This window comes from Micromesistius poutassou (assembly GCF_964030765.1).
Source record: "Micromesistius poutassou genome assembly, chromosome: 10".
In the NCBI taxonomy this organism is placed as follows: Eukaryota; Metazoa; Chordata; class Actinopteri; order Gadiformes; family Gadidae; genus Micromesistius; species Micromesistius poutassou.
In genome coordinates this window covers 5,138,213-5,164,329 of record NC_140280.1, presented here as the reverse complement: position 1 = coordinate 5,164,329, position 26,117 = coordinate 5,138,213, and the positions used below count along the sequence as shown (strand labels likewise).

The 26,117-nt window shown below is 47.2% G+C and overlaps 2 protein-coding genes across 3 annotated transcripts; one reads left to right on the top strand and one right to left on the bottom strand.

Moving 5' to 3' along the window:
* Nucleotides 1-1,632: 1,632 nt before the first annotated feature.
* On the bottom strand, nt 1,633-19,895 carry kif4 (kinesin family member 4). Of its 2 annotated transcripts, none has more exons than XM_084474126.1 (31): nt 19,659-19,895; nt 18,829-18,976; nt 18,451-18,565; nt 17,828-18,018; nt 17,630-17,719; nt 17,240-17,406; nt 16,276-16,370; nt 15,283-15,402; nt 14,626-14,801; nt 13,755-13,816; nt 13,249-13,393; nt 12,696-12,754; nt 11,960-12,065; nt 11,610-11,705; nt 11,056-11,223; nt 10,333-10,436; nt 9,706-9,850; nt 8,973-9,083; nt 8,667-8,750; nt 8,375-8,488; nt 8,032-8,187; nt 7,588-7,685; nt 7,255-7,384; nt 6,756-6,926; nt 5,574-5,675; nt 5,321-5,389; nt 4,869-4,985; nt 4,056-4,211; nt 2,947-3,069; nt 2,664-2,780; nt 1,633-2,326 (listed from the first exon to the last, which is right to left on the bottom strand). In XM_084474126.1, exons 2-31 carry the CDS (start codon nt 18,949-18,951, stop codon nt 2,126-2,128), a joined length of 3,711 nt encoding a protein of 1,236 aa, XP_084330252.1. In that variant the 5' UTR covers nt 18,952-18,976; nt 19,659-19,895; the 3' UTR covers nt 1,633-2,125. The 2 variants fall into 2 exon arrangements, with proteins under 2 accessions (XP_084330252.1, XP_084330253.1); XM_084474127.1 differs by having other exon boundaries at nt 4,869-4,982.
* Nucleotides 19,896-21,055: 1,160 nt separating this feature from the next.
* Nucleotides 21,056-25,195, top strand: LOC311353873 (uncharacterized protein; the record flags this gene model as incomplete). The annotated part of the gene is made up of 4 exons (XM_084473675.1): nt 21,056-21,122; nt 21,623-24,204; nt 24,594-24,711; nt 24,997-25,195. Exons 2-4 carry the CDS (start codon nt 21,705-21,707, stop codon nt 25,193-25,195), a joined length of 2,817 nt encoding a protein of 938 aa, XP_084329801.1. The 5' UTR covers nt 21,056-21,122; nt 21,623-21,704.
* Between the last annotated feature and the right edge of the window lie 922 nt (nt 25,196-26,117).

Below are 26,117 nucleotides of genomic sequence, written 5' to 3'. Positions count from 1 at the left end.
ACACACACACACACACACACACACACACACACACACAGTCTCTCTCTCACACACAGGCACACATAATAGTGGATATAAACAGATATGAGCGCAAACAGTATGAAGCAATACGACTGGACTATGGAAACAATAAAACACTTTTACACGCAGCCTGTGATACGTTTAGGAGGAAAAAGTGACTCCAGCATATTTCACTTCTTGCTTTAGAAACGCCAATGATCCAAAACACGTTAAGGACAACAGTTAAGGTATCAGGGTAGTGTGCCATGATAATAAAGGAGATAAGACTACTAAAAAAACACGCCAACAAATCACAATAATGTGGCGATGATCCATGTTGACCTCAGAGCCGCTTTCACTTTCTATGGCTCAGTACTATGGAAGAATAGCTATATATATATATATATATATATATATACAACTACAATATATATACAACATATGTTACACATGGATTCTAACAAAATATGTGGATGTGCTATGTTTATATGTCACTGGTCAACCGAGCGACTGAAAAGGACTCAAAGTGAGGTTATTTTTATTACATTACATTGATTTCGAGGTAAGCTGAAGTGCTCATGTACTTCAACAAACACGATAAGCCTAACTACTCCTAAAACCTTTATGATGTGTAAAGTACACCCTGTTCAGCCCTGGAGTAGTGGTAGTTAGTGAGTTAGTCAGTCAGCACCCTGATCCCTGAACGTGATGACTCCACACGCTATCTTATCTTAAGGCAGGGCGAGGCCGAGAGCAGAGTCCAGCGTCTTCCAGAGAAAGAAAGAGAAAGGAGAGAACGTCCTGAAGGCCTATTGCTGTGAAACACTGCCTCCATTTCTATTGTAGATTTAATTAATCCGACCTTTTACCATCACTGACATCGGGTTTATTTATTATTTATCATTTCTATATAATGATATTTTGAACATCCTTGAGGGTTATTAGCTGTACAGCCAGCATTAACCACATTGCAATTACACACACTGCAAACACAAAACACCTTCGTCCAGTAGAGGCCAGTAAGGTGCAGTAAGGTGCATTAAGGTGCAGTAAGGTGCGGTAAGGTGCATTAAGGTGCACTAAGGTGCATTAAGGTGCAGTAAGGTGCGGTAAGGTGCACTAAGGTGCGATAAGGTGCACTAAGGTGCGGTAAGGTGCATTAAGGTGCGGTAAGGTGCATTAAGGTGCAGTAAGGTGCGGTAAGGTGCACTAAGGTGCATTAAGGTGCAGTAAGGTGCACTAAGGTGCAGTAAGGTTCAGTTAGGTGCATTAAGGTGCGGTAAGGTGCACTAAGGTGCACTAAGGTGCGGTAAGGTGCACTAAGGTGCAGTTAGGTGCAGTTAGGTGCACTAAGGTGCATTAAGGTGCGGTAAGGTGCACTAAGGTGCACTAAGGTGCGGTAAGGTGCACTAAGGTGCAGTAAGGTGCATTAAGGTGCACTAAGGTGCGGTAAGGTGCATTAAGGTGCAGTAAGGTGCGGTAAGGTGCACTAAGGTGCATTAAGGTGCATTAAGGTGCGGTAAGGTGCAGTAAGGTGCAGTAAGGTGAATTTGTTTTGTTGTAAAAATAAATCTTGTTTACAACCAAGAGTTGACCATTTATTATACAATGTACATACATTTGATGAAACGATCACTAGAGTAAAATGAGACCAAGCTCAACTTATTTCCATTCTAATTCAACTAGCCGCCCACTACAAATAAAATACCAACATTCAAGAACAGAACCAGTTCTTCTTACAATCTGGATGTAAGAGTTTATTCATCTACGTTAGTTACAGGACCCTGACCACCCGACTCCACAAAGACGTGTCTAGGAGAACAACAGAATTTAAATTGATTAAAACACCTTCTGTCCACTATCAATCGTGAGGTTAAATTACTAAACAGTGAAATCTGCTAGTGCTTAACTTCTAATGATCGGATTCTACCTCACTAGACATTGATTGTTAAAAACACTCAATATCTTTATTCTAGGTACAGTTGACCACATAAAACATTTATAAAAACATTTATAAAAACATTTATAAACAGGACTACAAAAAGTTCAGACGGAAGACAAAGGAAGAGGAAGGGGAAGGGGAAGGGACCCTCCTTGATGGGAGGGGACCCCAGAAGGAGTTAGATCACTCCTTGATGGGCGTGCAGCCAGAGAAGAAGCTGTTCTGGAAGCTGCTCAAAATCCTCTTCTTCTTCTTCAGGATGCTGTTGACGTTGCCCCCATCCCCCTCCTCGTCACCCTCCTCTTCCTGAGGGCTGAAGACCGGCTTCCTGTCCAAGTTCATCTGCTCCGGGGTGTGGCCCAGGTCTCCGATCTCCTGGAGGACCTGAGGGAACACACACTTCATTAGACCCTGGTCTCCTCCACTGAGAGGTGCTGGGTTCCAATCCCTCCACCCCCACCGGTCCTTGATGACATCTGAATTCACTCTATGAATGAACTAATGAACGTATGACCCTTCCATGTTCCATGTCCCGTCCATGTTCTCAACCTGAAGGACCAATCACCATCCTTGCCCGATCTCTCCCCTGTTTAGTCCCGCCCTCTCCTCCTGTTTGTCTAATGATCACATCATATCCTGTTTACAAGAACATCGCTGCCCAGCCCACTCTCCAATTAGCTCCCCAGCCCACTCTCTGATTGGCTCCCGGCGGGGGGCTCACCTTCTTGGTTGGCAGGCAGGATGGGGGTTTGAAGAAGGTGGCATTGCCCGGGCTGATGGCGGTGGGGTCCTGAGGCAGTGAGAGGCCGTCTGCCTCGGCCTCCACCCTGGGGGAGTCCTGGAGGACGGAGGTGACGGAGGGGCTCATGTTAACTTTATTATTATTCATTGACCATCAGTCCCACAACAATGCTGGGATTCAAACCTTTATGCTAAATACAACAACGTTTAAAGTGACAAGCCACAGGAAGGCGCACAGACAGACAGACAGACATTGACCGTACCTCAGCCCCGGGGGGCTCCAGATTGCGACAGCGGGTGTGGTCGCACTGGCAGTTCTCTCCACATGTCGACTTCCCTTTCCGGCAGCGACACAGTTTATTACTACAGCGACCCCTACATGCACACTGGAGACAAGACACAATATGCACCATCACTAACTATAGACCCTTACAGGCACACTGGAGACAAGAGACAAGATATACCATCACTAACTATAATGAGTCACTTTAGGTACACCGGAGACAAGCTACAGGATACACCATCACAAGATACACTGTCACTAACTATAGTGCCACACTATAGGCACACTGGAGACAAGACACAAGATACACTGTTAGGATAATCTGTTAATGCGGTTACCAAATGAGTAGCAGTATACATTTCCACTATGTAATTCCCTCCCTTCCTAATTCACTATTCTCTCTGTTCCAGTGTGTTGCGATGACTGTGACGGGATGCGTGGATTCTCTTCATGGTTAACCGGCCAGCACCCCATCATCAATTTTTATGTCTTGCCTGTATTTATGTATGTCAATTTGGGCACCTATTGACCATCCCTGGAAGGAGGGGTCCCCCGACTCTGTGTTTCTTCCTTGCTTATGTGAGTTTTTTCTTGCCCGTGTGGGGGCTTGGGTCAGGGGGGTGTAAATATTTGGCCTGTTAAGCCCTTCGAGACTGTAATGTGATTAAGGGCTATACAAATAAAATTTAATTGAGTGCACAGTGGTACCATTCAATAAGTTAAGTTCATCTTAATGAACAGCGGTACTATTCCATAAGTTAAGTTCATCTTAATGAACAGCGGTACTATTCCATAAGTTAAGTTAATCTTAAGAACAGCGGTACCATTCAATAAGTTAAGTTCATCTTAATGAACATCAGTACCATTCAATAAGTTAAGTTCATCTTAAAGAACAGTGGAACAAATCAATAAGTTAAGTTCATCTTAAAGAACAGCGGTACCATTCATCAAGTCAAGTTCATCCCTTCCCGCCATGTTGTGATTCAGGTCCACATATAAACGCTGGCCTGTGAATCCCTTCCAGTGTCACCGTGCAGGAATGCGGTGTGAACCGTGTGAATAAAGTTATCTGAATCGACGGCAGCGCACCCCGGTGGGCTTGGGCCTCTTCGAGCCGCGGCGTCTCTCCTGCTTCTCGGGCTGCCACTCCTCCTCCTCCTCGTTGTCCGAGGACGACATGATGTCCTCCATGTGGATGTCCATGCTAAGAGGCGCCTTTGCCGTGGTCATGCGCTTGCCCTTGGGCTGCAGGACACAGAGCACAGGTTCTCAAAGGGGGGGTACGTGTTCCCCGAGCGGTATTATGGAGTACTGCAGGGGGTATTCAGACAATTTTCAAAATTAAGCTAGACAAAAGAATGTCAAGAAAATGGACAAGTGGATGAAACGTAAATCTGACAACAGGAGAAAGGTGAATCTGTGAAAAAGAAACTGCATCTAGAAACACCAAATGTCAGTTTCAGAAGGAAGGATTTAGGATTCACCTCTACCTGCTCTGACCCTCCCCTGGAGGGGGTCACCTCTACCTGCTCTGACCCTCCCCTGGAGGGGGTCACCTCTACATGCTCTGACCCTCCCCTGGAGGGGGGTCCCCTCTACATGCTCTGACCCTAGAGGGGGTCATCTCTACATGCTCTGACACCTCCCCTGGCATTGGCCTACTTTTGTGAGGAGAAATTAGGGACAGTTGCATGAAGCACAGGCCCATGTTTCTCACTAAATTGTGAGTATTTGCACCCTTTTCATGTTTCAGTTTCATGTTTACCCTGCCAAATAAAACTCAGACATTATTTTACGTTCATCCTACTTTATGTTCACCCTCCTCCCCCACAGTGGAGGACGATGTATCCCATCATGCACCACCCAGAGCCCCCCAGGTCAGAGGAGGAGCAGCGGCCTCACCTTGGGGGGAACGTACTCGAAGGAGTCGTCCAGGCTGGTCAGCTCACTGGCGGCCGTGACGGTCAGCGGCGGCGGCGGCTGCTTCTGGCCGCTGACCAGCTGGAGCAGGGAGAGCTGCTGGGGACGACAGAGCAGCGGGTTTGAGTCCACATGGCCGCCACTACGGGGAGCGGTGCGTCCTGATTGGTTCAGGTGCTGGAGGGCCAGCACGTGACCCTGTGAGGCCAGTGAGCGCTCTGACTCACACTACGTCTTACAGTGGATGATAGTAATGCAGTTCAATCAAAGATACAATAGACTTATCTATAGTATATATATGTGTTGTCAATGTCCTCAGTTGATTATACATTCGTAATAGTTTACCTCCCTGAGTTTTGTATTAATAATAATAACAACTCTGTACCTCTGGATTTATTCTTATTCCCAGGTCTCGTAGAGTCACAGATCCGTACCTCTTTGCACTGCTGATTCTCCTTGAGGAGCCGCTGGTTCAGGGCGCCAATCTTCTCCAGCTCCTCCTCCTGAAAACATGGCAACCAATCAGAACACAGGTCAGCATCCGGCCCTACCCCGTCGCCCGACTACCAACAAGATCTCAGTGCTGAACGACGTATTTCCATGTGTATTTTTAAACTTCTGTTTGACTCTGAGTTCTTTCAGAGCTCGTCGTCTGAACACATTCTGTTCATCGGGGGGGCCACCCACCAGCAGGCTCTGCCTCTGGAGCAGCTCCCTTTCCCTCTCTGACGGCTCCTTGGGCTCCTGCAGGGCCGGTCTGCTCTGGAGCTTGTTCAGCAGGTACTGGACCTGAGGGGGGGGGGGGGGGGGGGGTAGGGGGTTCCGTTAGCCCACACACACATAGAGCCCGTGGCTAACAGCGACTGTCGCTACTTTAAGTCGGTTCAGGCCGTTAGAAATTACCTGGGAAACCGAAACATGTCCCATAAACCTTTCAACATCATCCTGATCCATAATGACAGGACAACGCCTGGTATAGCATCTACTGGTATGGACTGGTATCTACTGGTATGGCCTGGTATAGACTTATCTACTGGTATGGCGTGGTATAGACTTATCTACTGGTATGGCGTGGTATAGACTTATCTACTGGTATGGCGTGGTATAGACTTATCTACTGGTATGGCCTGGTATAGACTTATCTACTGGTATGGCCTGGTATAGACTTATCTACTGGTATGGCCTGGTATAGTCTTATCTACTGGTATGGCCTGGTATAGACTTATCTACTGGTATGGCCTGGTATAGTCTTATCTACTGGTATGGCGTGGTATAGACTTATCTACTGGTATGGCGTGGTATAGACTTATCTACTGGTATGGCCTGGTATAGACTTATCTACTGGTATGGCGTGGTATAGACTTATCTACTGGTATGGCGTGGTATAGACTTATCTACTGGTATGGCGTGGTATAGACTTATCTACTGGTATGGCGTGGTATAGACTTATCTACTGGTATGGCGTGGTATAGACTTATCTACTGGTATGGCGTGGTATAGACTTATCTACTGGTATGGCGTGGTATAGACTTATCTACTGGTATGGCGTGGTATAGACTTATCTACTGGTATGGCGTGGTATAGACTTATCTACTGGTATGGCGTGGTATAGACTTATCTACTGGTATGGCGTGGTATAGACTTATCTACTGGTATGGCCTGGTATAGACTTATCTACTGGTATGGCGTGGTATAGACTTATCTACTGGTATGGCGTGGTATAGACTTATCTACTGGTATGTCCTATACAGCTGCTCTCACTGTTCCGATGGACTGGCCTATGGCCTGGTGTGGTATGTCCTATACAGCTGCTGTCTGAGGCTCCATGGACAGCAGCTGGCTGTGCGGGTGTGTGGAGGTGGCGCCCACCTTCTCCTGGTGGTTTTGTTCCAGCTCCACCCTCTGCTGCTGGTGCTCCACGTCCATGGTGGACATGACACTGCGCTCCTCCGCCAGCGTCCGGCTGAGGTCCTGGAGGTTCCCCTGCTCCTGCTTCAGGGAGCCCTCCAGCCGGGACGCCGCAGACTTAGCCGCCACCAGCTAACACACACACACACACACAAAGAATGAACAGTAAATCCTGTGATATGTCACATCAGCATATTATAAAATGGGGCGTGGCAGAGAAACAGTTGGTCCGGTCCCGGGTGTTACTTCCTGATCAGCCTTCACATGTGGTCGGAATTACCAAGGACACCTGATGGCATCAGGTGACCAGCCTCCCCTCCTGCAGGTGGTTCAGCTGTCCACAGGGGGGGGCGCTATCTAGTGCCCAGCCTCCCCTCCTGCAGGTGTCCACCGGAGGGTGCTATCTAACCATCCACCTCCCCATAGACCACCACCACCACCTGTCAGACAGGGGGCCCACCTCCGCCATGAGGATCTTCAGGGAGCACTTGGCCTCCACCACCGTGTTGATGTTGTCCCAGCGGTGCTTCGCCCGGCTGTCGTTGTCCGCGGCCAGAACCTTCTGCTGGAGGTCCGCGATCTGGGCGCTCCTGAGGACCAGAACCAGAGCAGGCCGTAAGCAGAGGACCTTCACCCCACGAGAAGGACCCTCCACCCCCCGGAGAAGGACCATCACCCCCTGGAGAAGGACCCTCCACCCTCGGAGAAGGACCCTCCTCTGGAGAAGGAGCCTCCTCTGGAGAAGGACCTTCCTGCTGGGAGGTCAGGCAGCGAGCCGATTGGCCGGACCCACCTGAGGCCCATCTCCGTCTCCAGGTTCTCCACCTGCTTGCTGATGGGCGTCTCCTGGCACAGCTTGCTCTCCAGCTCCGAGATGATCAGCGTCCGGCGCTGGAAGAAAACACGGCCGGGTGAGTCACAGCGCCGTCCACGTACGGAACGCGTCTGCTGACCGCTCCATGTGGAGGTCCTACTCCGATCTGGGTCTGTAAAGCTTCTACTGAATTCATCTATGAGGAGGTCTTACCCTGATGTTGGTATGCAAGAATCTGAAGGCTTCATAAGGAGGTCTCACTCTGATGTTACTGTCACTGTCCTACTGATGTTGGCGTGGAACTGTCTGGAGGTCCTACTGATGTTGGTATGCTACTGTCTGGAGGTCCTTCTCTGATGTTGGTGTGTAACTGTCTGGAGGTCCTTCTCTGATGTTTGGTGTGCAACTGTCTGGAGGTCTTACCCTGATCTTGCCGGCGGACCGCGCCCCGGCCTCGAGCTGCCCTCTGAGCTGGCTGATGTCGTGGGCCAGGATCTTCCGGTCCTCCAGCAGGTCCTTGAGGTGGCGCCGGGCCTCCTCCGTGCTCACCAGCAGCTCCACCTCGTTCAGCAGCCATGACTGGACACAACACCCACCATTAGCACCACCATTAGCACCACCATCACCACCACAGTGGAGGTCAACACATATTTTTTTACATCCCCCATTACCTTAATAAAGTCATCTGAATCTGATACATCTTACCTATTAGGGGTTTATAATAATAATTATGTTAATGAAGGCTCCTTCAGCTCTGCGGCGGTACCTTGACCCGACTGGCGGCCGACTCCATCCCCCGGCCATGGACGTCCCTCCTCTTGTCCGAAACCTCGCTCCTCTTCTGCAGCGCGTCCCGGAGCCGCTTGTTAGCCCCCGCCGCCTGCGGACGCACAGACACTCCATTAGACGACATGGGACGCACTGATGATGGTCTGTCTGTCTATCCATCCATCCATCCATCCTTTCTAACTACACTACTTGTGTCTACCAGCCGTTGTAAACAGACCAGGTTCAACACAGCTTCAGCACAGAACTGAACCCAGCCGTTGGGTACCGACCTCTTCCGTTTTGCGTCGCAGGACGTTGGCCTGTTTCTGGAAGTCTCTCTCCAGCTTCATGATCTCGTACTGCCGCTTACGGTCCTGCACGACGAGAACACAGTGATGAAGAGTATGTCACTGTCACTGTCTGGAGGTCTCCCCCTGATGTTGGAGTACACCGTAGCAGTACAGGTAACCATGACGACCTCCGTCACACTGTAGCATTACAGGTAACCATGACGACCTCCGACACACTGTAGCTGTTCGGGTAACCGTGACAACCTGCGACACACTGCAGCCTTACGGGTAACCGGGACAACGTACCTTCTGCTTGAGCTGCAGCACCTCCTTGTCCTTCTGGCTCTTCCAGAGGCGGAACTTCTCGGAGTCCTCCTTCAGCTGGCGCATGAGCTGCACCCGCTGGGACCGCATGGACTGCAGAGAACACATCAGGCACATTACAACCCCCAGTGAGTAGTAGACACCAGCGCAGGAGATTAGGAGGTCAGGAGGTTGACATGAGGGCTAAGGTTGACCTTGACTGGATCATACCAGTTTGAAGGAGACTAAGCATCAGACTGGGATTGATGCTTGATACGAGTCGTATCAATCCCAGTCTGATGCTTAGTCTCCTTCAAACTGGTTTGATCCACCCTCGTATCATACGAGGGTGGATCAAACCAGTTTGAAGGAGACTAAGCATCAGACTGGGATTGAGACGAGGGTGGATCATAGCATTTAGAAGGAGACTAAGCATCAGACTGGGATTGATACGAGGGTGGATCATACCATTTAGAAGGAGTCTAAGCATCAGACTAGGATTGATACGAGGGTGGATCATACCATTTAGAAGGAGACTAAGCATCAGACTGGGATTGATACAAGGGTGGATCATACCATTTAGAAGGAGACTAAGCATCAGACTGGGATTGATACGAGGGTGGATCATACCATTTAGAAGGAGTCTAAGCATCAGACTAGGATTGATACGAGGGTGGATCATACCATTTAGAAGGAGACTAAGCATCAGACTGGGTTTGAGACGCTGGTGGATCACCTGTATCTCGCTCATCAGTTTGGACACGCCGCGCACAGAGGACTCCTTCATCTTAAGCAGCTTGGACTGCTCCTGCATCTTCTTCTTCATCTCCACCAGCTGCCCCTCCAGCTCCTGGAGGCGCTTTCTGCGCTGCTCGCTCAGCCTGGAGGCCGAGGAGGAAGGGGAGGGGTCAGGAGCAGGAAGGGGAGGAGTAACACAGGTTACTGTGTGACCGTGACGTTCTACACGAGCACCGAGGAGACATTTCATCACGGCCTTGGGAAGAGGTAAGGGCCTACTGCTAGGTAGACCCCAGCACATGGGTGGCCATCTCACCTACGGGTTTTATTAAACAGCAGCCCTTTATTATTATTTTGAAGTGATATACAACGCAAGTCATGTATGAATCAAAATAATTGTTAATTATTCTTAATGCTGGGTTGCGCAGCTAATTTTAAAAGCATTTCCCATTTATATGCTCTCACCATCACTACAGTAATCATTCAATCAAATGCTCTGTAAAAAAAAAGTCTCCATACCAACCCAACTGCTGCACGCACACAACTCTAACACTCATCGCAGAGGAGTCTAGTCCTACTGACAGATGTAGAAGGTCTGGACTAGAGGAGTCTAGTGGGCTCTTACTTGGCGTGTTGGGTGTCCTTCTTGGCCGACTGCAGAGCCAGGACCAGGTCCTCCTTCTCCTTCAGCAGCGAGTCCACCGACGACTGCAGGCTGTGCATGTTGTGCTGTGGGGAGAACAACGTTAAACCATCCCAACTGCAGGTACTGGAGAGAGCCAGGTTCTGCGCTATGCTGGCTTTACTCCATGGCTATACTCTACCATTGTGCTGCGTTACTTAGGGCTACTTGAGCCATGCAGAGATACTCCAGACACAATGGTTAGAATCCCACTACTACATATCCTCCGTTATCAGTGAGTTATCAGTTATCATGTTTGTCAGACCCTAGACCACTAGAGGAGAGTAGACCTGGTTCTGACAGGGTCAGACCCAACACCCCTAGAGAAGAGTAGACCTGGTTCTGACAGGGTCAGACCCAACACCCCTAAAGGAGAGTAGACCTGGACCTGGACCTGTCTAGTATTAGACCACAGACCCCTAGAGGACCACTGATCTGGACCTGTCTGGACCCCTAGAGAGGACTGACCTGGACCTGTCTGGACCCCTAGAGAGGACTGACCTGGACCTGTCTGGACCCCTAGAGAGGACTGACCTGGACCTGTCTGGACCCCTAGAGAGGACTGACCTGGACCTGTCTGGACCCCTAGAGAGGACTGACCTGGACCTGTCTGGACCCCTAGAGAGGACTGACCTGGACCTGTCTGGACCCCTAGAGAGGACTGACCTGGTGTTCGCTCTGCATGGGCTCCAGCTGGCTGTCGTTCTGGCACATCTTCTTGACGAAGGCCTCCTTCAGAGCCAGCACCTTGTTCAGCTCCATCAGCTCCTTGGACATCTGGGCCTGGCGCAGGGCGTGGTGCGCCGTGAAGCCCTCCGTCACGTCCTTATCCTCCTGTCAAAGGTCAGCGGGGGTTCAGGGGTCAACAGATGTCACAATACGACAAGGAGTTTCGTTTTCTTTACCCCTCAGGGAGAGGTAGTGGGGCTGGTATTGGTCGGGGCCACAACCTCAATGATGTTCAACTCAACCATTTGTTTACAACGACGCTTTATTTCGACTACTCGTGCCGTGTACACTTCAATATATATTTCTCCTGCATTAGTGATATTCCTTCCCTCTCCATGTAGTCATTATTAAATGTAGATTCATCTTTTTCATTACTGCCCTGTACTGCTGTGACACACAAAGCCCCCGTCTTGGATTATTAAAGGGGATTATCTAATCTTTATCTGGTATCAGAGGTTTGATATGACGGTGCGGGAGAAGTCTTCCCTTACCGACGGAGAGGCGTCTGCCGCGTCGCCAGCTCCTTCCGCTCCATCTTCTCCTGTTGCCATGGCGTCGATGGAGGCTGCGATGTCGGCGCTTTCGTTCTGCACAACAGAGTGCACACAACTTGTAGTGTCAGTCTGGATGTGTGTATGATCTCAACATGATATATGATCTCAAATTGTGTATGAACACAACATCTATAGCCTGCAGGTCAGGAACCCCCAGCGAACCACAGCAACATCACAGTCTCTTCAGTCAGTCCCCACAATGTGACATCATCACCAAGCCCCCTTCCCATCAGGAAGTGTCAGGGTTCATCCACACATGGAGATCTGAGGGACGGCCCGTCGCTCACCTGGAGCTCCAGGATGACATCCTGCAGGCTCTTCATCAGCTCCACCTTCCCCTTCAGCTCCTGATCCTCCAGGGTGACCAGGACGTTCTCCAGGTCCAGCTTACACCTAGAAGAACCAGAGGAGACCATGAAGACCTTCTCCAGGTCCAGCTTACACCTCCTAGAAGAACCAGAGCAGACCATGAAGACCTCCAGGTCCACCTTACACCCCCTAGAAGAACAAGAGGAGACCATGAAGACCTCCAGGTCCACCTTACACCCCCTAGAAGAACAAGAGGAGACCATGAAGACCTTCTCCAGGTCCAGCTTACACCTAGAAGTACAAGAGACCATGAAGACCTCCAGGTCCACCTTACACCTCCAAGAAGAACAAGAGGAGCTTCATCCGCGTTAATGCAGAAACCATGAAGACAGTCCTTCTCCACTCCTTTTTGGTCCTTCTGTCCACACTACAAGGTTTTCTTTTTAAATTATCAAAGATGTCCAGCCACGTGGATGGATTGCTGTTACTTTGTAGCCTAAGAAAGTTTTAAAAAGGTTGACTTACGGCTGAGACCTAATCATGCTACTATATATCGTAGTAAACTAAAGCTGGCCGTTAACTCTTTAAAATAAACCGTAGCTGTAGCAAAAAGTACAACATTGCCCAAAGATGTTTCTTTGAAGAGTGGTTTCTGGGTGAGGGGTGTGAGCGTCCTGCGGAGGCGCGGCGCCTCAGGACGGGTCTCCTACTCACGCCTCGTGCTCCTTCAGCTGTTCCACTTTGCCCTGCAGCTTCTCGTTGGCCTGCTCTGCCTGGAGGAGGAAAGAGGAGGTCAGTGTGTGAGGAGGACCGTCCATCATGGAGCTCCACACTCCCCTCAGTCATAACCAACAACAGCTGTTGTCCCTGACATGGGTCTACAAGCCTGAAAACATAAAAAATACAAAATCATATCAGACATTTAATATAATATATTAAATGTCTGATATGATTTTGTATTTTTTTATGTTTTCAGGGTTAGGCAACAACTGTATACTAAATATTATTTAGTATACAGTTGTTGCCTTTTGTAATAATTAAAGTGTGGATGATAGAATGTCCACCGCCCCATCTCAAATTGTAAGAATGAATAATTATACAATTACATATTCAAATGAATAAATTCCAAAGATCAAAAAGATTGATCTCACTTCCTGTCTGGTTCTCTCTCCATCACCCTGAAGCACCAATGTGACCTGAAGCACCAACACAACCACGACACTCCCCTCCGCCCCCCCTCCCTGTGGTGGCCCCTCCCAGGACTCACCATGATGATTTTCTCAAACATGAGCGCGGCCTGGCCGGTGGACTCGCTTAGCTCCCTGCAGAGCCGGCTGTTTTGGTCCTGCAGGCACCGGTTCTTCTCCACGAGCTGCCCGACATTCTCTGACGACGACGGCGACGACTCAGGCCTGAAGGAGAGGATAGCGTGAGGATCACTGGAGCGGGATCCAACCCAGACACAAAGGTTCTGGGGTCGAAACCCAGGGTCCCTCTGCAGCCTATCTGAGGGTATCCTGGAATGTCCTAGATGCCAAAACTTATTTTTCCCAGGGATTTCCCATCTGGGATCAATAACATATTATCTTATCTTAATCATCTTAAGTCCTTTTTTCCAAATGACTAAATGGTCCACAGGAATGTATTAAAGCACTGCGTGAGAAGGTCGGGCTGCCGTCACGACCAATAGCATGGCAATCAACATGCAGTAGGAAAAGCTATATTTGGTCATGCTGGCCCCCGGAGAAGAGCGTGTGAGAGGGGATCTCTTACCCAGAGAGCACTGGGGCCACCCCGCCGCGGGCGTGCAGCAGCATCACCTGGAGCTCCTGGACCTGGGCCACACAGAAAGGAGCAGCATGGAGGTTCAGATGGATTCAAGCCTCACACTCCTCTGACCTGTTTGGGTTTACCTTTACTACATGGAAATGGACTTTAAAAATACACACAATATTCATGGCCTATCAAGATTAAGATCGACCAACATTATTTGCTGATGTCATATACAAGTACAAGTGAGTAAATTATTTAGCTCTGGCTTCTCGGCCTGGCCAGAGCAAACAAGCAATAAATAAATATCCATAAACACCCAATATCACAGAACATTTCACAGAAGCTTCCCCAAACATATTTCACGCTTAACAAATCACATTTAAGTGATTAATTCACAATCGAAAGGCATATCATTCCTTCTTCACATACAGTCGACGGTCTTCTAACAAAACAAAAGCGAGACCAGACTAAACCAAACCCCATGAGGCCGTACCTACAGCCCTAACCCCATGGAGGGGGCCGTACCTACAGCCCTAACCCCATGGAGGGGGTCGTACCTACAGCCCTAACCCCATGGAGGGGGTCGTACCTACAGCCCTAACCCCATGGAGGGGGTCGTACCTACAGCCCTAACCCCATGGAGGGGGTCGTACCTACAGCCCTAACCCCATGGAGGAGGTCGTACCTACAGCCCTAACCCCATGGAGGGGGTCGTACCTACAGCCCTAACCCCATGGAGGGGGTCGTACCTACAGCCCTAACCCCATGGAGGGGGTCGTACCTACAGCCCTAACCCCATGGAGGGGGTCGTACCTACAGCCCTAACCCCATGGAGGCCATACCTACAGACCTAACCCCATGGAGGCCATACCTGCTGCTTCAACCGCTTGGTCTCCGCCGCGCGCGGGTCCATGTTGACGATCGGCTTGTTTTTGATCTTTCTGGCCCGGTCGGCGTAGCGCAGGGTGTTGATGGTCTCCTCGATGTTTGAGTCGGCGGGGCTGACGCACGCGATCATGAGTGTGTGGCTGTTACCGCCCAGCGAGTCTGGAGCAGGAGGAGGAACAGGATGGTAACGCCACTGTGGTTGATGGCAGCATTAGGCCCTTTAAATCAGCCATCAAACACATCAAGCCATCATCATTACATCATTACTTCTTCCACCGGATTCAGCCAGAGCCAAGAGAGCTACAGCATCACTGATTGGCTAGGTATTTTGACAGAAAACGGCCACGCCCATATGTCCATCAGTCCGCCCAGCCCAGCCAGACCGGCACACATTGTGAAACACACACTTCAACATCTGTGTGGTTTCAAGAGGCTAGGACACCAGGGGATTGAGCCAAGAACCTGCTCACAATCCCCATGCGGGGCCATCCTGCCAGATAGTGTTACAGCTCTACGATGGAGCCACACGATGCCATGGGATCACATCTCCAGATGGCATTGGCCTACATTCAGAGGGACCTCAAACCACAAAAGGCTGCTGGCTACGCTAAGGGCTAGCGCGGCGGCGGGGCCAGTGTACCTTGCAACAGGCGGGTGACCTTGGAATCTCTGTAGGGGACGTGGGTACCCTTTTTACTTTCCTCCCCCAGGGCACTGATGACGTTTCCCAGGGCCAGCAGCCCGCGGTTGATGCTGATTCCTGGAGGGACACGGTGAGATGGTTCACTGAATACAGTTTAGACCGCAGACAATACGGTAGGGCTGTGCAATTAATCGAATTTAGATCACGATTTCGATTCTTGGGTCAAACGATCTCCAAATTAATAAAATCGAGTTGGAACGATTCTTTTGAAAAATTAAAAATTTAAAAAATTTAAAAAAAAAAAAAAAAAAAATGATTCTGAAGTTCAAGACAAGTTAATTTCAGAGAGTTCTGAGTATGATGCGCAAGGCCAGTCCTTCCAGCCTTAATCCATTACTGGATCAATTTACAGAATGCAATTTGTTGAGTGTCGTTTACAAAAAACGTTACATAAAAAATGTGTCAGTGCACTAAACACAAGAAAGTTAATTTAAGTTTATTTAAGTTGTTCTGTCTTATTTGATTTTCTAGTATATTTATTTTATTCATTCAAAGTTTTATAGAAATTACAGAACAGATGGCTACATATTTATTTGTACATTATTTTCAATTTGAACATTTTCTATTTTTTTATTTGAACATTTTGTGTAGGGTTAGAAGAATTTGTTTAAGAATTTGGAAAACTCTGTTACAGTGAGTTTTTTTTGCCGAAATGCTGAATAAATGCATTTTATTTTCAAACTCAAAAAGAATCGTTTGAAGAATCGTGATTTCAATCTTGACCAAAAAAATCGTGATTCTCATTTTTTCCAAAATCGAGCAGCCCTACAATACGGCATGTACAGGACAGGGCACATGTACGGCAGACAAAGACTAAAACACAGTTCGACGTTACACTTTAAGATACACTGCTTTACATCACACAACGCTACAGATCCTATTTAACTTGACACCCTACAGAACAACAGCAGACCGCACCACCCAACTGACCTTCCTTCAGACGATCCCCCTCCGCCTTGGTCTTCTTCTGCCTCTCAGAACCAGCCAGGTCCACCAGGTGGAGTTTGGAGACCATAGAGTCTGACCTGAGTGCACGCACCATGTGTTACACACGTTCAACACACAAAGACTGCATTCTGAGTTTTTGTCATTGGACCCAACAACCTTAGACTGCAGGGTTACTCCGTCCGTTCCATTTACGTCCTGCGTTTTCTTTTTCACACTTAATAGTTGAACCACATATTTAGAAAATACTTTGTTGACTTTTATATTGAAATCAAGTTTAACAAGTCACTCTCTGAGCTCTTGGACTCTCCCCTCAAGGCAGTCGAGACACTGTCCTCTGTTTATAGCTAGGGGTACAGTGATCCACTCCTGTTTATAGCTAGGGGTACACCGATCCACTCCTGTTTATAGCTAGGGGTACAGCGATCCACTCCTGTTTATAGCTAGCGGTACAGCGATCCACTCCTGTTTATAGCTAGGGGTACAGCGATCCACTCCTGTTTATAGCTAGGGGTGCACTGATCCACTCCTGTTTATAGCTAGGGGTGCACTGATCCACTCCTGTTTATAGCTAGGGGTGCACTGATCCACTCCTGTTTATAGCTAGAGGTGCAGCGATCCACTCCTGTTTATAGCTAGGGGTGCAGCGATGCACTCCTGTTTATAGCTAGGGGTGCAGCTATGCACTCCTGTTTATAGCTAGGGGTGCACCAATCCACTCCTGGGCTAAAGTGTGGCACCAGCATGGGAGGTTGGAGTCTCTGCATAGCTCCATACTCATTCCTTTCATCCCCTCACCTAACTTTTCCTAGTTGAACTGCTATTCAGCAGAAAGAGAGATAACACTAGAAAATAGTGATAAAATTTGATAGTGATAGTGATAAAAAGTGATAAAGAACAATATATTATGACAATTGTCATGCTGTATGTATGCGATGCGTCCACTCACTTGTCATTGCTGCGGCGCTGCTCCAGCGTGATGGTGAAGATGGCGTGGGAGCGGGACGACTCGGCGTTCATGGCGGTGGAGCCCACCGTGCGGGCCGCGTTCCCCAACTCCAAGCATGTCACCATCTCCTGGGCAGACATGACCTCCCTCTCAGTCAGACCCACGATCTGGGGGAAGAGGAGTGGTCAGGAGCGGTCAGAGGCAATCACATGACTCGAACCCTTTGTTCACCGGTACGATCAGCAGGAAACATGGGTCGGTCACTATAGACGATGAATATCATCCACCAGCAGACAACCTCAACAGATCACAGAGTTAAAGAGTCTGCAGCAATGCGCTATGGTTCTGAAAGCCTCGCTAGCGCAGACTGGCACGTCGAAGCGTTTCTACCTTGATGCCATCCTTGGGGTCCTCGCGGATGCTGATTGCGGGCTTATCTTTAGATGGGCACAGCAGGTCCAGGATATCCTCATTGTAGATCTAGAATTACAGATGCAAAGCATTGACCGATGAAGTGCAAAGCACCACGTGAAAGGAGCAATTTGTTTGCAGTAGGTTGGCGTCGCCAGGGCAACAGGGTCTACAGACCTCCAGGTAGGACACTGTGAGGGAGAAGTCGCAGTCGCCAGACTTGTTCTTCTCCTGGAAGATGCGCTGGATGACCCGGGGAATGACGCCCACGCAGGGCTGGTCCTCCTGGGCCGAGGTGTACGTGCCCCCCATGGAGAAGGTCTTCCCCGAGCCCGTCTGCCCATACGCCAGCACCGTGGCGTGATACCCTGCAGACGTAGGACCACCGCTTGATTACAGGTATGGCGAGAAGGAAAACGAACCAACACTAACAATTCCAACTCTGAAGACAATGTATTGTGAAGACATCGATGCCAGGGGACTATTGATGAAAAATAGCCTTTTGGCTAATTCTGGCATTTTTAACCCATGTATGATCAAGTGTTTTATTAATGTGCACTGTCCCCTTCTTAAATAAACTGAATTGAATTGAAGACAAGAGGGTGATCCATCTACCAACTTGAGAATGACAAGAAGATGCGTTCACATCAACCTCTGGAGCTTTGATTTCGTGTTCAACTGCCACTACTGGCTATAATATTTATCACCTGATCCTAAAAATGTGCATCTTTGCATTCTCTGTTCTCCGATGGGACATGAATGCGCCATTCCTGGACATTCAGTTAAACATCCACACCTACCCTTGAACAGCCCCGACAGCAGCGGTGACACAGCCACAGTGAACACCTCCTCTTGCTCGGCCATTGGGTCGAACACATAGTCATAGGTGAAGGCCTTCTCAGTGCCCACGATAACCTGAAAACAATGAAACGGCCAACATGTCAAGACCCAAAAATAAATGGCCACAAACTGACATTTGTGATCCCAGTCCATCCTAGGATCCCTGACCTATCCCTTCCAAACAAAATAAATCCATTCTGTCCAGCCCAGATTCAAAGACTGGCCAGCCCAGACTAGTGCTGCTTGTTTCAAGGACTGACCCGACGGTGGAGGTAATCATTATTTTAAACTGCAATAATGGCCAATAGAAGCATCTTGTTGTCAGTGTGAGGACGGACCTGTGGCTCCCCGGGGATGAAGGTGAGGCAGCCCTGGCATCCCTCGTTGAGCTCCTTGGGGACCAGCGGGCGACAGCGCAGCGCCACCCGTACCGGGATCCCCTTGGCCTCATCGTTGGTCATGATGCTGTAGGCCTGGGCGATACAGCTGAAAGACATATCACGATATAACATCATATTGATCGATATCTATTGATCATTTTAATGACCTAAAAAGACTAGGAATTACCATGCTGGATTTAAACATTTCTGTTTAACAGTTAATATGACCTTCCACTGTTCTTCATTGATAAATACTCCAATGTCAATACAATAAAAAAACACTTATTGTCACATATTGTAAAGAAGTATGGAATCATGTTTGTGTAACAAACCCAGCTGCTAGATTCAGTAGTCCAGTCTCTTATCGATATATATTGAACATGTTTTATATTGATATTGATCAAAAGTATATCGATACGATAATTTATTGCCCAGGCCTATGATGCTGCACTGCTCAGAGGACCATAATGAAGGTACAACAACACCTGTCGCTATGGCATCAGTCAGTACGGTTCAATTCTAAATAATATTTATTATCAATTCGTTCAAGTGTATTACACAATAATATATGCGGAGCGGTTCACTATATGCGGATCACCCCCTATATGGGCCCCTAACCACTCCAACCCGGCGACACCCTACGCTCACTGCCTCAAGAGTTTTGATGTTTTCACGGGAATGGTCCATGAAGCTGCAGGGCGATTCCCTTTGGATCGATGATACTGATTGCTTCTTTCAGTGGAGCTGTTTGCGCACCAGTAAACGGTTGTCATCAGGCGGATACTCACAATACGAAACTAAGCCTTGAACATAAACATACGATCCACCTCCAGAACCGGTCTGTTTCCCGAGCGGATCCACTTCACGATGAGACACGTGCTGCAACGTTCACCTTTTGAAAAGGTAACGGTGTTGCGCCGGGTGCCAGTGCTTCGTTCCGAGTGCCGACGCTTTGTGCCGAGTGCCGGTGCTTTGTGTCTCGGTCCTCTCTGGTTCTGGTCGGGAAGTCGTAGCGTTTCTACCGCCCGCCAGTTTCAAATGTTTCTTCTTCTGGGAGTTATTTTAAAACATACTAACGTCTTCCGCCTCGCGTTACTACCCCCTAGCGGAGAGCCCAGACCTCACGTTGTGTTCAAAACGTCCTAACGTCTTCCGCCTCATGTTACTGCCCCCTAGCGGAGAGCCCAGACCTCACGGTGCGTTCAGGGGTGAGACGGAAGAAAACCGTCTATACAACTTGTAATTGTTGCATCTACGGAAAATGCAACTTGAGAGTGTTACAACTTCGGAAAGTGCATGATGTAGATTTGTAGATCATGGTCTCAGAAAACATATCTTATTTAGCTGTATCATTGACCCTTGAAGAAGGGTCAAAGTGTGTGTGTGTGCGTGTGTGTGTGTGTGTGTGTGTGTGTGTGTGTGTGTGTGTGTGTGTCTCTCTCTTTCTGATACCAAAATCTTGTTTTCCACAATTAGCAAAAGGTTGTTCCTCTTATTCTAACATTGCTCTTCCGTAACAGTTTGCAGTTCACAATAGCAAAAGAAGAAGCCAAGTTCAGATGTTGTGAAAAGTCCCTAAAAGGCCTCTGCATGAACGGCCGACTGCAGTACTCAGTACTAGCTTAACTTTGAATCAAATAAACGTTGAAATCTTGTAATTGCTATACTTTTGAAAAGTTTGCTCACTCCAATATTGTACAAAACAGAGAAGGTGTGTTCACCAGTTGCTGTTTGCAAAACGGCTGACTTTTTAATTTTTTCAGATGAAGAATGAATTTATCGACCAACCATACTTGATGTATGGTTGGTCGATAAATCCCCCTCTAGTGAGTGAACCTTGGGTGCAATGACACCATGCTAAACAATGACAACTAAAAAACATTGTTGCATGGTGTGTTCGCCAAGGATCTGGACACACAGCGGTGGACATGGACACACCAGGAGCCTGCAGCCACGGTGCTAGGCTGCGTTCCTGTTGCAGACCTCTGGTTGTATTCCCCTGTGTATTAGAGTCCTTTTATAGACATTCACACCATATGCACATCACTCTGACCTCTCTAGGGATCAGTGAACTGTAACGCACACCTGGTTAGACAAAACTACTAGATCATTAAAATAAGAGGAACAACATAGGCAAAACGCAAACCAATACCATCTTAGGATACCAAACGCATACCATCTCAGACAGCAAGCACCATTGAGCCAAACCAGTCCTGAATGATTGTGTGATCAGAAGTGGCCGTCGGAAAGTGGTGAGTATTAAAAGGCAAGGGAACTGTTTCATCCGATTTTTCATGTCATTATCATTAATTGAGGTGTTATCATCATAATGTGTGGCTTTTCTCAGTCTCTTTACTGAACTGTCTTTACTGACTTTGGTGAAACATAATTATTTCTTAGAGATACATAATTAGTTAGTTCATCTATAATGCCTGTTATCAATACTAAACCAATTCTATATCACAGTAATATAATAGTTGTACTATTTTCTTGCACAGTATTTGAAAAATATTATTGCAAGGGTAAATGATGGCATAATTAATCTTAATTTTATACTGTAGTACAGACAAGCGTTATCCATATGTTAAATGGAAGATATTTAGCTTTTTGCTGTATTTAAAATATGGTACAGTTTAAATATATTCTAAGAAGTGTACACTGTGCAGTGTATGTTTTGTTGAAATTAAATTGAATGTGTTTGAAGCAGGTCAGGTGATTTCTCATTGATTCAGTTTCATTCCGCCCTTTGTAGAGTGGATGGAGTTGGTAGATTCTCGACTCCACAACACGATAACAACCAGGCTGACCTGATCGCTATCCCTTCACAGAAGACCATGGCCAGAGAGGGATACTGGTGTCCATGGTTTCCACAATATGTATCTCTTTTACTTCTTTCTTCCATGCTTCATGTCAACCCATCACTTGCTTACTCAATACCAAACTGCCTAGTACTGTTTTCTGACCATACTGGGGCTGGTATCAGGGTGGACTGCTCCTACCATCAAATGATTTCCGTACCAGCTGGCCTGCCCCGAGGTCTAGTGTGGTTAAACATTGGGGGAAATCGAATTCAAAGAGTTAGCAAGCATGACTTCAGGTATTTCTCCAACCTTACAGTGTTACATATTCACCAGAACCAGATTGCTCACATTGAAGACAGTTCTTTAGTCCATCTGATAGGGCTGAGGGAACTGTACATGCAAGATAACAAACTGACCAAGCTTCCGAAGCACCTCTTCCATGGTATGTTGAAGCTGTCAGTGCTGGACCTCAGTAGAAACAAAATCCTGCTCATCTCTCCTTCTGCCTTTGAGTTAACGTCCAGCTTGCGAACGGTCAAACTAGAAGTCAACCAGCTTAATCGAATAGCTAACATTCTGCCCATCTTCCAACTACCACACATTCAGGAAATACACATCGGTGGTAACAACTTAGCCTCTTTTGAATCCAAACATCTGCCCCACAACATGAGCTCCCCTGTCACGGTGTTAAATCTATCTTCTAATCCTTTAGAAGTGTTTAGCATCACAACAGGCTACTTTCAGGATCTCCAGGAGATCGATCTTTCTGGTTGTGGAAAAGATGTTATGCATGTGGACCTTGCTGACCCATCTTTTCTCAAGAGTATAACTCATATACATTTTCATAATACTTCAGTATCTTTCGAAGGCATTGGTGAGATCCTAGAGAGTGTTGAGTCCCTATCCTATCTACAGCTCTCTAATATGGAGAGATGGATCAACAGCGGTCTCCTCACAACAGCCTGCAGAACCCTATCTCTGAGGACCCTGGACCTCAGTTTGAACTCTTTGGGCAGTGACAGTGAACTGCCCCAGTGTGGCCAGCTGAACGAGTTGGACTTATCTAACAACAACATTATCGATCTCTCCAGTCAATCAGTGCAAACAATGAAGCAACTAAGACGCCTTAGTTTGCGGGACAACGTCCTTCAAAAAGTGCCAGTGGTTGTAAACAGTCTTTCCTCACTGGAAATCCTAGACCTGAGTTTCAATGACATTGCTGAGTTAGGCTGCTCAGATTTTGTTAACTTAACAAGCCTCAAAGAACTATATCTCCATTCCAATCACATTACGAAATTAAAGAGGTGTGTTTTTCAAACTCAAAATGATCTGAAAGTTATGCATTTAAATTCAAATATGCTTTTGGAGCTGGGAGGAGTTTTCGAAACCAGTCTTCAGAAACTAAAATTCATAGATATGACTGGGAACAAAATACTTCATTATTCAAAGGGATGTTTTAAAGGTTTGGAATCCTTGCAGCATTTGGATATGGACAAACTTGATACTTTCCTTAATGTATTTGAAGGATTGCGCAACCTTCAAAGTCTTAGCTTGTATTTGCCATTCGAAATTATTCGTTTCAAAGGACTGCATGAGTTAAGAAATCTTACAATATATATGGATATGGATATATATAAGGGCTTCAATGGTACATATGCAAAGAATTACAAAGGCCTAATGGAATTACCTTCTGTGAGGAACATTACAATAATATGCAAAAGCTTTCACTTTGAATTTCCTTTATATATCCCTTCATATTTTTTGCACAAAATGAGACATTTAGAGCATTTCACAGCTGTGAACTTCTATGTCGAGGAGCCAGATTTGGACACTTTTATACACGCACATCATTTGAAAAGCCTCACCATAAGGCAAAGTTTTCTGACAGGGATGAGCCCAGAGCATTTCCAAGCCATGTCTAATCTGGAGGTTCTGGACCTGTCCATGAACGCCATCAGGACTTTGGATTTCCTGGAGGCCAACCTGACCAGTCTCAGATGTTTGATCCTCAGTCAGAACGAGTTGACAGTGCTCAATGAGTCTGTTTTTCAGTCCCTCCCGGTACTTACCTATCTAGATCTTTCTGACAACCCTCTGACCTGTGACTGCTCAAACGCTGGCTTCCTGCTGTGGGCTGTGAGCAACGAGCAGACGCAGCTCGCCAGAGGCTACAACCAGCCCTGTACGTACCCGCTCAGTGAGAAGGGAACCATGCTCCTCGACTTTGACGTGCGCTCCTGCTGGATGGACTCCAGCTTCCTCTGCTTCATTTCCACCACTTCCGTGGTGCTGTTCACTTTACTTGCTTCTTTCAGCTACCACTTTCTGCGCTGGCGGCTTGTATATGCCTACTACCTCTTCATGGCATTGCTGTACGACATGAAAGAGAGGAAGAAAAATGAACAGCACCGCTATGACGCGTTCATCTCCTACAACGTCCAGGATGAAGAGTGGGTCCACAGGGAGATGCTTCCCGCACTGGAGGACGAGCGAGGCTGGAAGCTCTGCCTGCACCACCGGGACTTCCAGCCAGGTAGGGCTGCCTCTCTGTCTCTCTGCATGACTGCCTGTCCCTTCCATTGTCTGTCAATGTTGAAGAGTAAAATACTTGTCAATTTATTCCCATTGCCCTGACAGAGGATTCCGGTGTTCTTTAACAAAGTTCGGATGCATGGCTGTATTTGTGTGATTGTATGTCAAGCATACAATCCAAATGCATATTGTTCAATATAGTAGCCTTTTCAGTCTTCAAACTTGCCCATGAAATACAGATAAAGCAGACAAGGCATGGCATGTATACTGTTGAAAAACAGTCCCATAAAAATGTTAATGCAGCCTAATTTCTTCCACTTCCTCCAACTTTTTACAAACACACCTCATGTTAAGAGAATTGCGTTCATGGACCAACCATTAACTCTGCAGGTAAGCCCATCATCGAGAACATCACAGAGGCCATCTACAGCAGCAGGAAGACCATCTGTGTGATCAGCAGACCCTATTTGGAGAGTGAGTGGTGCTCCCGAGAGATCCAGATGGCCAGGTGGGAACCAAAGCGACATTCTCACTTTTAATTAATCAAAGACACCATGAAGCAAACATTAACTTGTTAACTTTGATGGCTCTTTTTCTAGATCACAGGACAACTCTTTATTAATTCTCTGAGGGAAATGCAGTCAATCTGTTAAAAGTTTTATCTTGATATTTTCCAAATCTGTTATATATATTTTTTTTTAAGAAAAAAGTTTATCTGACTAGTGGAAGCTTGGAAACAGGTACAATAAGTGTGTCATTTGAAAGAGCCTGGACCAGTGCATTGTGTCCCCAGCTTCCGCCTGTTTGATGAGAAGAAGGATGTGCTCATCCTGCTCTTCATGGAAGACCTCCTGGACCACCAGCTCTCCCCTTACTACCGCATGAGGAAGATGGTGAAGAAGAGCACGTATCTGAGCTGGCCACAGGCTGGCCAGAACACCGACGTCTTCTGGCAGAATGTACATAGAGCTCTGGAGAAGGGCCAGCTATAGGGGGCCACAGTAATGAGGCACACATGCACTCCCGCGCCTATACAAGAGGCTGTCAGAGTTGCATTCACTGACACTGTGATATTCTGCGTTTAGATATTTCATAAAAACATAAGCATTGCAGATAGATTCAACTGCCAGATCCTCATGGTAGATGTAAAATGTATATCAACGTAAGGTTTGTAGGTTTCGAGGGTTTGTATGCTATCATTGTATGGTAGACCTGCATTATAACCTCTTAAAATAAAATGTTTATGCAAACACTGCTGTAACATTATAGATGAAAACTAAAAACTTTTTTTTTTTAAATTGAAATTCTAAGGTTATATTTTTGGTCTAAAAAAGGAGTTTCATAAAATATATATCGTTCATTCCATCCTTAAGCAGTGTCTGACCTCTCTTGAAAATGGTATAATTAAGCAATAGATCACGACAGGCTGTGGTATACGGTAATTATACCACAGTTAAGGGGCGCGGAGGGACGGCGACCCGTGTGCCTATTCACTCACCGTGTGCCTATTGCTTTACAACATTTCCACCCTCTCCAGCAATCAACATGTTTTTAGGCTTCAGTGAACTATGCTATTGCTTTTATATATAAATAAACAACAGTTCAAGTTAGGCGCGGAGTGATACTGAACTCTAAACTGAACGGGCGTCATAGCTGTGAGATCGCTTGATATAAGCCAACCGTTTTATAAACGGTTGGCTTATATCAAGCGAGTGTGGAAATGTTGTAAAGCAATAGGCACACGGTGAGTGAATAGGCACACGGGTCGCCGTCCCTCCGCGCCCCTTAACTGTGGTATATTTACCGTATACCACAGCCTGTCGTGATCTATTGCTTAATTATAAAACGGGTGGCTTAAATCAAGCGATCTGATTGGTTCCCAACTGTTGTATATTGAGCGTATACACACAGCTA